Genomic DNA, 17429 nt, shown 5'->3' with positions numbered 1-17429 from the left:
GCTGACAAATAGCCCGGACAAAAATTGTGCTCGGACGAACGGACACACACGGACAGACGAAGCGGCGACTATATGTTCCCCCAAAAAAATTTGGGGGAGCATAAAAACACCTTGGTACGGCCAACGTATTTGGATTTTAACTTATTAAATTGCCTGCCAGGCCTAACGAAAAGCGCTTAATTATTCAGAATGCATGGTCTTCTCATGAATCATTAAGAATACACGGTCTTCTCATGAATGATTCAAAATGCACGGTCTTCCCATGAATTATTCAAAATGCACGTTCTTCTCATGAATTATTCAAAATGCACGGTCTTCTCGTGAATTATTCTAAATGTACGGTCTTCTAATGAATTATTCAGAATACGCGGTCTTATCATGAATTATTCAGAATTCTCGGTCTTCTCATGAATTATTCTGAATGCAAGGTCTTCTCATGAATTATTCAGAAGGCACGGTCTTCTTATGAATTATTCAAAATACACGGTCTTCTCATGAATTATTCAGAATACACGGTCTTCTCATGAATTATTCAAAATGCACGGTCTTCTCATGAATTATTCAAAATGCACGGTTTTCTCATGAATTATTCAAAATGCACGGTCTTTTCATGAATTATTCAAAATGCACGGTCTTCTCATAAATTATTCAAAATGCACGGTAATCTCATGAATTATTCAGAATGCACGGTCTTCTCAATAAGTATTAATTTCACTCCATTGCACTTCATATTCCGTGTAAATCAGGACATGATAATCTCAACTTTCCTCATCTTGTATATGTCTATGTTTATTGGTCACTTCATTTATTATGAGAATGTACGGTATCAGGGACTTGCACAGCCCTTATCAGGATTGGAATGTTGATATATTGACAAACATAAACTTAACCGGCTCTTCATTCGCTGTGACTTATTAATGAACGGCTCTTTCTGCGTTATCAGTTTGAGTCCACGTCAGGATTTATCTTATCAAATGTATTGCAAGTTCAGTTGCAACAGAGCTATTTGTGCAATGTAAGACATTTTCAGTACGGTTTACAAAATTCTCGGTTTAGCAATACTTATGTTTCTTGAAATACAATATGTTCTGCTCCTGAATGGAAATACAGGTTCGTTGCGTTAAGTGTGTAAGTCGCATTTCATGAAAACATGATTGCAAAAGAATCCATGCATGTATACGTTTATTTTAAAGCGTGATGTATGTAAATAACATTCCTAAAAACATTATAAATGCACTAAACTGTTTGAATTTGTTTTTATATGACATGTATCATAGCGAAGGTAAATCTATTTTAGACGATCTGATGAATATTGTTTGAAAACAAATTCTATAAAGAAATCAAAATTGTTAAACACAATAAGAGTTCTATCTGAAAAATATGTCCTTAGAGAATTAAACAGATATTGTTATTTTGTGTCCAAATGATTAGGATTTCAAAAATCGTGTTTAAAAAATATGTAGTTTAACATAACTCTATATAATATACATAATATATCATTTGAAATACTGCGCGCGTATGTCCGTATGGTACGATTACTTACACATAACAATAAAAAATGTTTATATATTCATTCACTATTGATCTTATCAACATGTGACTATACATTTTGCAACAGCAATGACAATCACAACTACAACGGCTGAACAAATAACAGCGTCTTATACAACAGCGTCATCTTCAAAAACAACGATCATGACACCTTTACCTATAACTATTACCACACCTATACCAACAACTACTACTACAACAACTGCATTGACAATACCTTCCTCATCCAATACAACAACATCACCATCCACTTCAACGCCTGACTCATCCAATACAACAACACCTGCATCATCCAGTACAACACCTGCATCATCCACTACAACAATACCTGAATCTTACACTACTACGACACCTGAAGTATCTACAACAACACCTGAATCATCCACTAGAACACATGCATCTTGCACTAGAACACCTGAAATAACAACTACCACACCTGCATATTTCATTACAACACCTGAATTATTCTCTTCTAATCCTGCATCATCTGTTTTAACACCTGTACCATTCACTTCAACGCTTGCATTACCCCCTACAATACCTGCATATTTCACTAAAACACCTGAAGTATCAACTACACCACCTGCATCATTTACTGTAACACCTGAATCATTTACCACAACACCTAAATCATTCACCACAACACCTGCAGCATCTAATTCAAAACCCTCATTAGCCACTTCACCACCTGAAATATCCACTACAACACCTGAATTATCCACTACAACACCTGAATTATCCACTACAACACCTGAATTATCCACTACAATACCTGAATTATCCACTACAACACCTAAATTATCTACTACAACACCTGAATTATCCACTACAACACCTGCATCATCCATTACAAAACATGCAACGTTCACTTCAACACCGGAAATAGCCACTATAATAACACCTACATTGATAACTCGTACAACACTTGCATCATCAACTACAACACCTGCACCGGCCATTAAAACACCTGCATCATCCACAAACACAGCTGTATCATCAACGCCAACGCCTGAATCATCCAGTACAATACCTGCATCATCCACTGCAACAACTACATCATCCACTTCAACACCTGCATCGTCCACCACTACAGCAACTGCACCATCCACTAAAAAGCCTGAATCATCAACTACTGCAACACCTGCATCATCAACTAAAACACTTTCATCATCCACTTCAGCATGTCCATCGTTCACTGCAACACCTGCATCATCCAATACAACATCTGCAACAATAACTATGACACCTGAATTAGCCACTACATCAACATTTGAATTGTCAACTAGTGCAACACTTGCATCATCCAATACAACACCTGCACCATCCACTTCAACACCTGAATCATCAATTATAACAACCGCATCATCCACTTCAACATCTGCATCATGCACTTCAACACCTGAATCATCAACTACAACAACTGCATCATCCACTACTACACCTGCACCATCCACTTCAACACCTGCATCATCCATTACCACACCTGCAACATCAACTACAACATATACACCATCCACTACAACAACTACATCATCAACTACAACAACTTTATCATTCATTGCAATACATGCATCATTCACGACAACATCTGTATCATCCACTACAACACCTGCATCATCTAATTCAACACCTGAATCATCCATTAAAACAACTGCATCATCCACTACAACACCTGCATCATCCACTTCAACACCTGAATCATCCACTTCAACACCTGCATCCTCCACTGCAACACCTGAATCATCCACTACCACTCCTACATCATCCACTTCATTCATTCCTGAATTGTCAACTACACTACCTGCATCATCCACTGAAACACCTAAATCATCCACTACAACACCTGTATTATCCACTTTAACACCTGCATCGTCCACTACAACACCTACATCATCCACTTCAACACCTGCATCATCAACTTCAACACCTGCATCATCCACTACCACTCCTGCACCATCCACTACAACACTTTCATCATCCACTTCAACACCTGCATCATCCACTTCAACACCTGCATCATCCACTACCACACCTGCATCATCCACTTCAACACCTGCATCATCCACTTCAATACCTGCATCGTCAACTTCAACACCTGCATCATCCACTACAACACCTGTATCATCCACTTCCACACCTGCATCATCCTCTTCAACACCTGCATCATCTACTACAACACCTGCATCATCCACTACAATACCTGCATCATCCACTGCAACACCTGCATCATCTAATTCAACACCTGATTCATCCACTACAACACCTGCATCATCCACTACAACATCTACACCATCTACTACAACAACAACATCATCCACTTCCACATCTGCATCATCCACGTCATCACATGAATTGTCCACTACGACACCTGCATCATCCACTACAACACCTGCAACATCCACTACAATACCTGCAACATACACTACAACACCTACACCATCCACTAAAACAACTACATTATCCACTACAACAACTTTATCATCCATTACAACAACTGAATCATCCATTGCAATACATGCATCATTCACGACAGCACATGTATCATCCACTACAACATCTAATTCAACACCTGAGGCATCCATTAAAACAACTCCATCATCCACTTCAACATTTGCATCATCAACTACAACAACTGCATCATCCACTACAACACCTGCATCATCCATTGCAATACATGCATCATTCACTACAACACCTGTGTCATCCACCACAACAACTACATCATCCATTACAACAGCTGTATCATCCACTTCAACACATGTAACAACATCTACTGCAACACCTCCGTCATCAACTGCAACATCTTCGTCATTTACTACAACGCCTGTACAAACAATGACTACGACACCTGTACCAACTACTATAACAACTGCATCATACACTTCAACACCTGAGTCATCAAATACAACACCTACATCATCTACAACACCTTCGCCATCCACTACAAGACCTGTATCATTCATCGCAACTCCTGAATCATCCACCCCAAAATTATCATCAGAAGCGACAACAAAGTCATCAACAACAAAATCGCAAAATCCTACTGCAACGTCAGGCGGAACAAGAACAACACCAAAACCGACGACAATCGCAATCACATCTACAACAGCATACTCCACTACAAGTACTGGTCTTAAAACTCCATCTTATACTACCAGTATGACTTCAACTACATCAATGAAATACTTCGGTAAGTGAATAAAATTAAGTATTGTTTATATTCATTACCAGGAAATATGTATTGTTGACTTGGTCTATATTTCATCATCTTCCAAATTTTCAACATGTTTAAAACTCAAAACAAGATATAGTTCACATGTGTCTTGCCCGTAGATTATTTATTACCGGTAAAACAAGTCTCATACAAGCACAATTAACGACTGTAAAAACAACCAATTCGCTTGTCCCTGTTGTTGACACCTTCATATGCAAGTCGCACGTGCGCAATTAGTAACAATCAAATTCACATCTATAACACGGGCCTCATCACATATACTTTTGGGCCAAACAACGTATAGTGTGACTTTCACTTCTTTATATTGTAATGAAGGCTATACCAAATATTGGGTCAGCATCCGCCGCCCCTGCCTTTCCATTAACTATACGCCATTGTTTTATTCTACCATACGGATATGTTCGGTAGGAGAGGATAAGAGTATAAATTATTACACATATATTTGTAACGAGCGTCATGCGTTATGTTGACTTGTGACGGTTTAAAATACAATTATTTGTAATTCGTTTCTCGATGTAATTGTAACAAACATGTATGCTGAATCTGAAATGCATTACTTTTGTACATTTGCACAGATTGCAAGTCACCACTCGGCCTTCATAATGGCAATTACTTAGTTTGAGGGAAACATATAATTCGGTTTAATTGGTGAAATCTAGGCATCGAACTGACTGGAAGCAACTCCATAGTTTATCTAGAAACCGTCTCGTTAACTGTCTCGGTATGGACGTCGCCATCTTGGCTATCACGTGATTACCCCCTCTGGGCTTAAGTTGCCTTAAAGTGATATTTTTAGATTTCAATAATAATACATCTGCTGTAAAAAGTCATTTAGGGACATTACATTTATTTGTATGATAAGCTGATAAACAGATTAATTTTAACAGTTTTGGTAAAACATTATTTAGATTCAAATATTCTAGACATCAAAACATCTATCAAACCTACACAAAACATTCAGAATACAGGTGCTAACAACATGTTGCAGACAAACACATTGTAATCCGGTGATTCTATTGAACGGTAAACGGATTTCAACCGGTTGTATGGAATGCCGAAAAGTCTATGATCAGTTGCGGTCATTTTATATTTGTTCTATATTTATAGGTTGTAGAACACCGCCTGGACTGCTGAACGGCTATTTTACTAAAGAAGAAACAACTTACGATTCATCGATTGAATACAAGTGCATAACCGGGTATAACCTAATTCGAAACAACACCATTGTGTGCCTTGAAAATGGGAACTGGAGTCCACTCATGACTAAATGCGATATAAAAAGAAAGTTAAATTATATTCCAAGAAAAACATTATATTGATACAATAAATAACTTAACATATTTACAATCTTCTTCGCTCATTTCTGGGCTGTTAGGGCTAATTAAAAAAACAAGTATGTGTCATTTTATAAAGGTGTCATGGACGTGATTTTGGAAGACAGAATAACTTTTACACCGTTATGAGCACCGCGTTTTTATGTATCAATACGTATTGATAACCTACTAATATGATACATTGTTTTATTTTAAACAAAACATAACTAACAAGTTAACTTTAAGTGATATGTTTTCGAATTGTAAGGATACTCCAACTGTTGCAAACGGATCGTGTTTCTCCAATACTTCCACATACCAGTCTGTCGCTGTTTGTTTGTGTGATGTGGGATACACTTCTTCTGGGGACAATTATACAGAGTGTCTTGCCAGTGGAACGTGGGCTGATGTCAAAATCACATGTACAATCAAAGGTAACTGTCGTTTTTGTGTGGTTACTCTCTTGTTAAATATTTACACATTATAATTTCCAACAAGTTTGAGATATGTTATTATTAATCATTGTACAATCAAGTTATTTTTAAATAATTATCACTTCAAGACTGTGGGCCACCAACTGGGTTGCTAAACGGCTCTAACACTCAAGGGAAAACAACTTTCAATTCATCGATTGAATACTCGTGCAACAATGGATATGACTTAACAGGAAACGACACCATTATGTGTTTGAAAACTGGAAACTGGAGTGAGCTGGAGGCCACATGCATCATTAAAGGTTTGACTGATTAAACTACTACTCATTAATCATGACATTGAGATTATATATCATTTTTATATCCAATATAAGGAAGCTTAGATCTTTCTTTAACAAACCAATTTTAGTCGACGTTTTGAAGAAAAAATAAAGAGCTCTTTTGTCGCGTGTTTCTTAGTCTGGGCATGCGTTAGTAAAAATTTCTACTTTTCCGTTTTTATAATGATAATATTGTTTCTTATTTTTTTCAAAGTTTTTATAGATTGCATAGATCTTTGTGTCTATATTATCAGTCCGTCTTTCTATTACGGTAAAACGTACAACCAGTAGATATATTTGAACAGCGTTCGTTCGTTTGTACTTATACATTAACATAATATTTTGCTAATTACGTTTTCTTTAATACTCAGATACTTAATCATTAAAACATATCAAACCTTATATATATACTTCTATATTGTTTTAACCCTATTAACAGACAAACGGTATCTCGTACACTAGTTCTTTAGAATTATTACTCTGTTCGATTCTTATTAATTAAACGTCAGGTAAGAATTGTCTTTCCGAATGTATTCACTAGCAAGCCAAACTTCGTAGAAGGTTTGCTCGCTTCAAATTTAAGCTTTAATCAAACTCATCAATGTACAACAGATGTATTGACTGAACAAGTAATATTCTTTCAAAACCCGTCAAGAATGCATCAACAAACAAACGACTCGAAAGTTATTTTGTAGGAATAGTTCGGACGTCCAGCACTTAAGTCCAAAGGCTTAAATAAGAAAGTTATAACAATTGGCATTTTAGTTTCTCTCATTTAATCCACTTTACAAATATCCTTAATATCCTTGAGTTATAGGTGTTTCCAGTACGTCAAATACACATATATTTGTGATTTCATCTAGAGCTTCCCTAGTTACAATTACCTTTAACAACAAAACATAGGCTCAAAATGAGTATGCCTCTGTGATGGTCTATAAATGTACTGATCAATTTAGATTGTTATATCCTATTTTACCATATGCTTTAATTTATACATGACAGTATGTGTATTTTAGGATTATTTTTTTCAGATTGCAACCTAACTAAACCTATATCGAACGGAGCGTGTATCGCCAATACCACAACATACCTGTCTAAGGCTGAGTGTTCGTGTGATGCAGGATACACACTGCATGGAGAAAACTATCCCGAATGTCTTTCTAATGGATCATGGAGTTACGTCAATATCACTTGTGTAATCAAAGGTAACGTTAATCTTTGTCATCTCTCATTGATCCGCATTGTTTTCTATGTAAAATCGTATTTTAAATTAAGCAATAAAATGATATATTAATGAAACATTGAGTTCGTGTACATTGCCTATGGATGTCATATTAACTAAGGTACCAAGTACGTGTTTTAATACTATTAAAATTGTGTTCATGCATCATATATTCAATTAAGATTGAAAGTGAATTAAATTTGACATATACGTGTTATGATATAAAAATAGATATCTTAATTTGCATTTTACTTTAAATCGCAATATCTTGAGATTAATGTTTATGTACAAATGTGTATGTTTTGGGGGATTTATTCCGGTCTTAACAATTGTGGGCTTAAAAATCCCAAGTTCTTGACATTTAACGTCTTAATGTGGTTTCCCCAACTGAAATCATTTTCATGTTTAATTGTGAGTTGTTGAAATTGGCATGTATTGTATTGGTAACTTACCTTAAATTAAAGGATAGTTAGATTTTAGGAAGAAATCCCTATTAATTATGTCTCGGAAGTTGTATTATTGCATAAACTCTATCTATTATGCCCTCTGGCGGGGTGTAGACACATGGCAAAACGAGGGCTTGAACGGGAGAAATCGTGTATTAACAAGGCGATTCACTTGCCGTCCAAGCCCTTTTATGTGTTTTTTATATCGATAAACTGGTCCACGCGCAGGTACTTCCCTTAGTCTTTTTTACGTTAGTTGTAGTGAATTCAATGAAGTTATTATGAACTTTGTTAATAACTCCAGCCTTCGACGACTTTCCAAGCATATTTGTGGAGTTGAACAAGCATCAGTGTCCTCATGCATGCAGGGATAAAGGCAATTAATATGTCAATCCACTTTTTAAATTGTACCATCTGCACTCACTTGACAACAGCTTTATAGTTTATTTTATTGTCAAAGTCAACGAAGTTAAGGTTATTTACTCAACACTTTCAAAAGACTATTCCGTAAATGTAAGTGTTTATGTACCTTCAACGTTCCTGTTGTTTGCTTTAAATATTTCAGTGGCAATATGTTGGAAGTATTAATTTCTAGAAAATTTAGTTAGAACAAAATAAGATAGACCTGTACGCAAGTAACATTTATGAAAACAATGACTAATTCTGACGATATATTTATCCGTCACGACCAGTAAATTCCAAAATAATTTCTCATTTCTTACTTTGAACGGCTGCATTCAAATTTTGCATTAATCCACTGTTTAAACACATTTTAAATAGAAAACTGTCTCGTCATTTCTGATGATGACCGAGTAAGGCATATGTAAAACACAACCTTGAACTGTATGACGTCATATGAAATAATCGATTTTTTTTGCGATTTCGAATGAACAACACATATTGTTTTCAATGTTATTTTAATTGATTTTGGTATGTGTGATTTGTTTATGCAATAATAGTGCAATCGGGCAGGAACGGATTTTTCGAGCGCCCGCAGATGATCATGCCCTCTAAAACGTGTATTATCCCTATATTAATTAATGTTTCGAATTTAATTTCACAGATTGCGGAAACTCAATACATACGCTGAATGGAATGATTGAGTATTCAAACAATACAACATACCTGTCCGTTGCCAAAGTCCACTGCATTAACGGATATAGACTGAAGAAGGAACACAACAACAGCGTTACATCAGAGGACATTAACTGCACTGAATACGGTCTCTGGCAGGTCTCAAATGGCTGCGAACCTAAAGGTACAGATTGCCAAATCACTTTTAGTCAGATGTTTTTTATCAATAGCATTAACATTAATAACTATAATGTCATTCTAACAACTAATATCAATCTCTTGACAATATAAAAAGAACATTCAAAACACTTTGACACTTAGAATCTTTTTCCATTACGTTATAAAAGCAATCGGTGAACATTGTGCTATCCACAGACTGTGATCCACCACCAAATGGCAATCTATTTACAATGAACGCACCAGCGAGGACTTTTAAACTCATCTGCCTTGTACACTTGTGACCGTGGGTACCGCACACATAATCACACAACTATCGTTTATAATGAAGAAGGGCTTTGGAGTGGTGAACCACCATTATGTTCTGGTATTTATATCCTGAACAAGTAGTGTAGGAAATAAATAAAGGTGTAAGCAGAATAGGGGAAACTTTATAACGTGTTATCGTTTATGTAAACGATATGTTTCTCGTCCGTACAGCCAAATATAAACATTATATTCGTTAGAAGTATATACATTTTGATTGAAAAGAAGTATTGATGTTCACAAGAAATTAATGCCAATCTAAAGAATGTAGAATTGTATTATATTATTGTAAATATGTAATGACTTCAAATTAGTAGACATGTGAAATAACATGAAATACAACAGACATCGACGAGTGTCTGCACAGGAATACGTGCCACTATAACGCCAATTGTACGAACACTGAAGGCAGCTTCAAGTGCGAATGTCAAACCGGATACAGAGATCTAGATGGGATCGGTGGGCAACACTGTGATGGTAAGAAGCCTTTCCGTTTCCCTGTGTGCTTTGCTGTTTAAAGTGAAATAGCAATGCGGTACAGTCGGTTAACATACGTTTGCAGCTATAATAGATATCCAAAACCAAATGCTTTAGATTTCTACTTGTTGCCGATTTGTAACTTGTTGTAAATAAAGTGACATCGTGCTGAAGTAAAATTTCTCAAAGTTGAACTGTTTATATTTTTCAATGTTTAAGTGATTACACAAAACGCTGCAATACGAACGTACATGTGTAATTATCATGAAAATGATACGTCGGCTGTGAGCGAAAATATGTGAAATAAAACAGTCGCATGCAATAAAAGCATTTATGTATTAGTCAATAAATGTTTTTCTATTTAAATGGTTGAAATCAGATTACATGTGTTCATAACAGATATAGACGAGTGTTCCTCTGGTGGCGATGTCTTTTGCGCAACAACCAGACACGGGTATGTGTGAATATTGACGGAGGTTACGTGTGTGTATGCAACAAGGGCTTTACTGGACCAAAATGTGAAAGCGGTATTTCTTATTGCATTATGAAAAATACTAGTTTATACTTTGATTAACTTTTATTAGAAGTTTACATCCATTACGGTTAAGATCTTTTTGAATATTTTTGAGTTTTCATATATATAATATAGTATATTATAAAAAAAGAATTCGTGTATTTACAAAATCTTTGAGTACTCATGGAATATATTGTATATCATTATAGTGTTTTTTAAATTACGAGCGAAAGGTATGCCGTTTTAAATGAAGAAAAACGTGTAATTTATCATATTCATTTCAGATATTGATGAATGCGATCATAACACATCGTGCGGCGGCAATGCGGATTGTTTCAACACGTTCGGAAGGTTCACATGTACGTGTCGTAAGAGCCATCCACAGGGCAACCCCTATCTGGGCTGCTTCGGTACTGTTAATTTATATAACAGTCGCGTAGAAATATGTTCTCAGTTAAATTACCTTGTAAATTATGTAACAACTGGTTATTTTTGTCGTGTTTTGAAGTTCAATTAATAAATGCTGTTCGGTTTGTAATAATGCTGATATGTTCTGATTGTAAATTATATGCCAATGTTTGTCCGTCAATCGTTCAAAAGCTTCATATGTTATTTTTACATTTATTTAAATGAGCATAATATTTATTTACAACACACATAAACAGTTTTCTCTATTTTCTACCAAAGAACCGGTTTTACTGGAGTTCGCTGGAGCGGGAAACAGATTCTGGGATATAGACAACGAGATAATCAAGGAGTACCAAATCTCAAAACGACTGCCGTACTTCGGGAAATATGTGCACTGGTTTAGGGTACAAGCATTATTGATCACTTATAAATAGTTCTTAACAAAGTCCAATTATCGCAGACATATACTTTCATAAAAACGACACATTTAGATTTGTCTGCATCAACTTCCCATGCAAAATATTATATCATAGGCATAGAAGTTGAGTGTGTTCAGTCAAGTCTATGAAATACAACAAGCAAATTCGTTGAATTGATATACCCCGCCAATATGCTTCTGGGCACAAAAGTGTTATATTTGACACTCGGCTAAAAAAGCATTTTTTAACTTACAAAGGGCCATAACTCCGTTATTAACATATGGTGTACAATGCCGTTTGGCGTGCATCATCCTATTAGCCATATATATACTCATACCAAGTTTCAATGAAATCCGCCAAAGCACTTCTAAGATATGGCACCGGACACAAAAGTGCTGGACGGACGGAAAGACGGACGGACGGACAATGCAAAAACAATATCCCTCCGCCTATGGCGGGGGATAATAATTATAGGAAAACCAATCTGGAAACGCTTTCGATGTTGGTGCATGTTGGCTTGAAATCTTTTATATTTAAGAATTTACATGTTTAGCGTATATATATGAGGCTTATCTGGGTATTCCAGCCAAGCATGGACGGATTCCTATCGCTAGATTTCCAACCATTGTACAATCAATATGGAGGTGAAAATGCAAGCGAGTGGAGGGCAGCTATTCAGAACCACAGGGTGATCGCACCGTTATGGACAAATATTGACAGTAGAAATATAACAGACGGAGGGCTTTGGATTCACCTATTTACAGACCGCCAAATGGACGAGTTAGGCATAGAGAAACTCCAACAACTCGTTCGCCAATACACCAACCAGACTGAGTTTAATGTCAGTGTGGCTCTGGTCGCCACGTGGAAACACGTGACAGTCCACTCGCCCTATGAACCCGGATATGAGCTCGTAAAGCTTCAGGTACCGGTCAATTGAATTATATTAAAATTTGGTTCATAAATACAATGTGATTTCATTGTAACAAAAGTTTAATAACCTTGATATAAATATATTATTTACATTGGAATGCTTTTTTATATTTTAGAACCTGTCGATGCAATGTATTTTGGTGTCAGATGGCATGTACACGTACATCATGTTAAACTACGACCAAGAACAATTCAGTATCGGACCATTACCAGAAGTTCCTGTTGCTAGCGGCTACACGCATCCGGATAACACGAGCACGATCCTGTCTAACAGGCACAACTTCACATATCTAAACAAAGGAACCAATGTCATTCCAGGTACCTCAAGAAGCGTATTAATAGGAGATAAAATGTTATTAGTCTTCCACACAGATTCCTTATTGATAACGGTGAACAAGTACGCAAAGGTATGTAGTGTCGCAGTTTCCGTTAAATAGGTGTTTGTCACATACAAGCTTATAATCAGTGTGTGTTTCATTTTATTATAGTCGTGTTATAAATCCATACGCAAATAAATAAGTAAATACATACAAATATACACCAAATTTAGAATGCATTTAGTTTAAAAAAAATAAATTTGTATACAATAGTTGCTATTTGGAACTCAGTTAAAATTCGGTAATTTACATGCTCTACACTAGGCTTAAACTAAATCCACGGGGTTTGGAATTTTGAGTCAACTCTTCCTGTCTGAATCTTCACAACTTTGGAAAACCAAATCAATCAGGGTTATATTATAAATAATAATGGTTGATACGGTATGTGATTTTGAAAAGATTTTTTAAAGTGTTGGTATTATTTGTTCCATTAGATACATGTTTCCCTAATTTTGTCCACTACGGATTAAATATATAAACGTGATCTCAACTATGTTGTTTAAGGGGCATATTTACAGTTTTATAAATTGGGGAAAAATGTGTCAGATGTGCAAATGTTCGTTATAGTTATATTTTGCAAGGAAACAGTCATGCCGAGCATTTACCGTGCTCTATTATATCTATTATATGAATCTTTTGACGATTTAAAAACCTCAAAATTATAGAGCTTTACAAACGCAAAACGTGTACACATCGTCATACAATAACATAACACTATAAATACATATTTTTGCCTAGAGATCAGTTTAGTACAGACTAAGGTATAGCAAAAAAATATACATACACCGGAATGGGCTAGATTTTTCTTACACATCTCAAATCGTTTCAAAATCAGATACAACATAAGTAGTTTGTTTTAGTTAAAAATAAAATTGATTGATAAAATAATCAAGCGTTTATTGCAGCTTGCGATGAGATGATTTTTCCAAAGTTGTGAAGATCCGTATTACGCCAAATAGTTGTGTGTGTATTTCGTAGTTTATGAAGTCCTCATGCACATTATGTATGCACCTGACCAGTCGTTTTTGAAGATTATTCATAAAGAGATTCAATATCATGAAAGCAATGCTGTGATTGATTTCCCCTCAATTCCCATGCGTCGCGTACTATTAAGGGATTATTTAAATGAGGTTGAGAAAAAATGCTGGAAACAAGTATACCCGTACAAGTATTATTTCTTAAATCACTGCATTTGAATCAAGCAATCAAATGTGCAGGCCTCCGTGGAAGATGGTTGTACAACGTTACTGTTGTGACCGACTCCATGAGAAATAAAATCCTATGCCAACGGTTTTACCATAACTATAATGATGAGCTCAAAGCCTGTTTTCGGAAACAGTTGGAGTATACACTGTCCTGTCCGTGTCAAGAGGTGCTCATGCTTGAGGTACGTAAAAAAATAAAACAAAACGTAAATAAATTAATCAGACAAAATGCGGGTTATGAATATATTGCAAAACAACAGTTTCATCGCTTACGTCGATGTCTCAAAAGGTCGTTTTTGTTTATTCAAATACCAGTATAATTATGTACTAGATTATTTAAGAGACATTTGAAATGAGAGTTAAATTCTGTCAATCAAATATCAATTACAAGACACACACGTTGATTGGCGTCAGGAACTGCTCTTTTTGCATAAGACGTTAATACGATTGAACAAAAACAAAATAAATATAAGCTCCATCAAGTTTGATTTGAATTGTTCGCGTATTTATATTTAAAACAAACAAATGCATAATGTACCACTTTAAAGTGTGTTCTTATCAAAATAAATCTAAACATTACACACACGTTGAGAAACGCATGTGAAATGAAATTTGATTTGCTATTTTATTAATTGGAGCATTGTTACAGATTTTTATTGGCCATGTCGCGTATGTAGGCCAAGAAACATATTGAGACAGTGAAATCTTCATGTAACATCTTGATCATGACTCGAAAACAGTAAAAAAAGCAACGACATGCTCATTATAAACTGTTTTAGAAACTCTTTTCTTACTTGTATGTAGGTATTTATTTCAGTGAGTTTGTAAGGTTAAATATGCAAAAATAATGGAATTGTTATCGTCATAAATGAAGCAAAAGTAAGTATTCATTTTCTTAATTTCAAAAATATGCGAATTCAAATGGCGTTTATATTCCAGCTAAAACACGGGTCGAGAGCAATCTCAGAATTGAACGCCGTAAACATGTTTTGCTATGTGAACTATACCCATTTTATAGAATTTAGCAGACAGTTTCGAACACAATGATATTTAAACCTAAACAACATTCCATAGGAAATCGCACATGAAGATCGCAAATATGAATTATTGAGACGTACGCTACATAATTTGTATAACATCAAATTAGCAGCGGAATATGAACAAAGAAGGGCGTTCGTGAAGAAACGCGGACAACAACAGCTTGTGAGATTTTTATTTTTATTACAGGACAACACATTCACCCGCAATGACTCCCTACGCCCCGGTTTGGAAGCCACATGACATGCTACGATTCCTGGTTCTTCAGCGCCTATGGCATCAAACACAGATGCTGCTCCATGTGAGTTGGCACGTTCAGACGTTAAATGTAGGCCGCATTTCCCGGTATTATGAAAGATCAAAGATTTGGGAATCAAGAGTCACACAGTATTTTTTGACAAACTTTTATTAAAGTTATTTGATCATGTTCATCCAAAAGTCCCTATTTTGATCTTACACAGGTGTAATTTGACTTTGCTACTGTTGAAGTTCCGCAGGCTTCAAATACTATTTCCTTACTTCAGCAAACTGCAGACGCAGTATCTGGGTGCAGTAGCGGCGGAGTTTGATAACAAGACAATGGAAGAATTACTCGAGAAGGGTTACAATCAGTTCTGCTCCTCTGGTGTCAGCAAGAAATACTGTAACCTGTACCAGGAGATAAACCCGCCTGATGACTGCTCAAGATACACGATAAGCGACGAGATACCGCTAAGGGAAGACATCATGCAAGATGACCTTGGTGTTGAGAAGCAACATGAGGACGCGGCGGTCGAGGGGATGCTGGGACACTTCGTCAGAAGTGTGCGAAAAATGTTTGGACTGTAAGCTTGACCACATACACATGACAATCATTAACAGTGTAACCAAAGTGTGAAAAAGGATAGTTAATCTTAAATGTGCATATACAAACTGTATATGATGTGTGTTGTAGAGTCTTCCAATTATATGCATTGTAACTTGGACCTTAGTTCGGTCTAAGAAATGTATCTTTAGACAGCTTTTGATTGTTAATACTTTTAAAATATGCTTCACTTGTTAAGTTCAATTTTCAGAGGTTTCATTGGAGTACTATTATTTCTAGAGACACAGTTAATGTATGTTTATTACATGTTTTGTCAGCGGGAAAACGTTGTGACAATAATTTGTATACCTATAGCTAAACGTACCGCAGAATATGTCAGCATGAATGGAAAAAGGGCTGGTGTAATCTGTGTTTTTATGTGTTTGCTGTTAAGTATGTTACTTCTTAAAGCATGGAAGTCAGTGCAATTTGTAGTACTTAAGTAATATTTCGGATTCGTCTGAAGGTGGTGTGTTTGATCTTATCAAGATGACTGAGTTAAATATTTTTTTAGGAATTATATTTTCATCACAGTATGGTTTCAAATAACTTACAACCAGGAGTATTTATGTTTTGTGACAATACCTTTAACAGAAAGGTAAAGTTTGTAACAATTTGATAGGGCACGTTTAAGACATAAATGAACTATTTCAAACACTAAATTGTGTCCATACTTATTGCAGAATAACCTAACCTTTGTTCAAGACGTTCTGTAAAATAATCGAAATATATGAGGTTGCACTGTTTAACCATAGGAAAATATAAACTATTATTGAAATTTATAGATTTCTTTCACAAATATTTGTGCTTTTACAAAGAATGCCGAGTTCGAAAAAGTGATGTAATTTTCAAGATAAAGTACGGTTATATAACAAATAACATAATATTATTTATGTGTTGCTTCATTGATTAAGTAATATACTATAAGTATGTACATTTCTGATGAAAGCTGGCGTATTATAGCAATTGATTTAAGTACAGCATGAATTTTAAATGTGAACAGAAATATATATATATATATATATATATCAGAAAAAAATGCCTATTTCATGTGCATTTTCTACACAAACGGTGAAGATGACATATACAATAAACACACAAAGTGATGCAGATTATTCAATAATAAAAAAGACCAG

At 35.5% G+C, this 17429-nt stretch overlaps 2 protein-coding genes across 4 annotated transcripts; both read left to right on the top strand.

Moving 5' to 3' along the window:
• The first annotated feature begins 937 nt into the window (after positions 1–937).
• LOC127852281 (uncharacterized) lies at positions 938–11479 on the top strand. Of its 3 annotated transcripts, none has more exons than XM_052386181.1 (11): positions 938–1110; positions 1619–3457; positions 3542–4741; positions 5894–6067; positions 6360–6533; positions 6662–6835; positions 7885–8058; positions 9585–9779; positions 9971–10555; positions 10955–11082; positions 11354–11479. In XM_052386181.1, the coding sequence occupies exons 1-9, from the start codon at positions 1065–1067 to the stop codon at positions 10054–10056; spliced, it is 4062 nt and encodes a 1353-aa protein (XP_052242141.1). In that variant the 5' UTR covers positions 938–1064; the 3' UTR covers positions 10057–10555; positions 10955–11082; positions 11354–11479. The 3 variants fall into 3 exon arrangements, with proteins under 3 accessions (XP_052242141.1, XP_052242140.1, XP_052242139.1); XM_052386180.1 differs by having other exon boundaries at positions 1619–4741; positions 9971–10139; positions 10424–10555; XM_052386179.1 differs by having other exon boundaries at positions 1619–4741.
• A 2691-nt stretch (positions 11480–14170) lies between these two features.
• Positions 14171–17109, top strand: LOC127852291 (uncharacterized). The gene is made up of 2 exons (XM_052386211.1): positions 14171–15750; positions 15974–17109. Exons 1-2 carry the CDS (start codon positions 15689–15691, stop codon positions 16275–16277), a joined length of 366 nt encoding a protein of 121 aa, XP_052242171.1. The 5' UTR covers positions 14171–15688; the 3' UTR covers positions 16278–17109.
• Positions 17110–17429: the final 320 nt, after the last annotated feature.

The sequence above is a fragment of the Dreissena polymorpha genome, chromosome 12, assembly GCF_020536995.1.
Source record: "Dreissena polymorpha isolate Duluth1 chromosome 12, UMN_Dpol_1.0, whole genome shotgun sequence".
Lineage (NCBI taxonomy): Eukaryota > Metazoa > Mollusca > Bivalvia > Myida > Dreissenidae > Dreissena > Dreissena polymorpha.
This window is presented reverse-complemented; position numbering and strand designations above follow the sequence as displayed.

What these genes read in the sequence shown, in the direction of transcription:
- LOC127852281 (XM_052386180.1), top strand. Translation starts at nt 1,065, where the DNA reads ATGTTTCTTGAAATACAATATGTTCTGCTCCTGAATGGAAATACAG. An exon ending in GCTCCTGAATGGAAATACAG is followed by an intron (nt 1,111 to 1,618) that starts GTTCGTTGCGTT and finishes ATTTTGCAACAG; the next exon opens with CAATGACAATCACAACTACA. An exon ending in GACTAAATGCGATATAAAAA is followed by an intron (nt 6,068 to 6,359) that starts GAAAGTTAAATT and finishes ATATGTTTTCGA; the next exon opens with ATTGTAAGGATACTCCAACT.
- LOC127852291 (XM_052386211.1), top strand. Translation starts at nt 15,689, where the DNA reads ATGACATGCTACGATTCCTGGTTCTTCAGCGCCTATGGCATCAAACAC. An exon ending in AAACACAGATGCTGCTCCAT is followed by an intron (nt 15,751 to 15,973) that starts GTGAGTTGGCAC and finishes TCCTTACTTCAG; the next exon opens with CAAACTGCAGACGCAGTATC.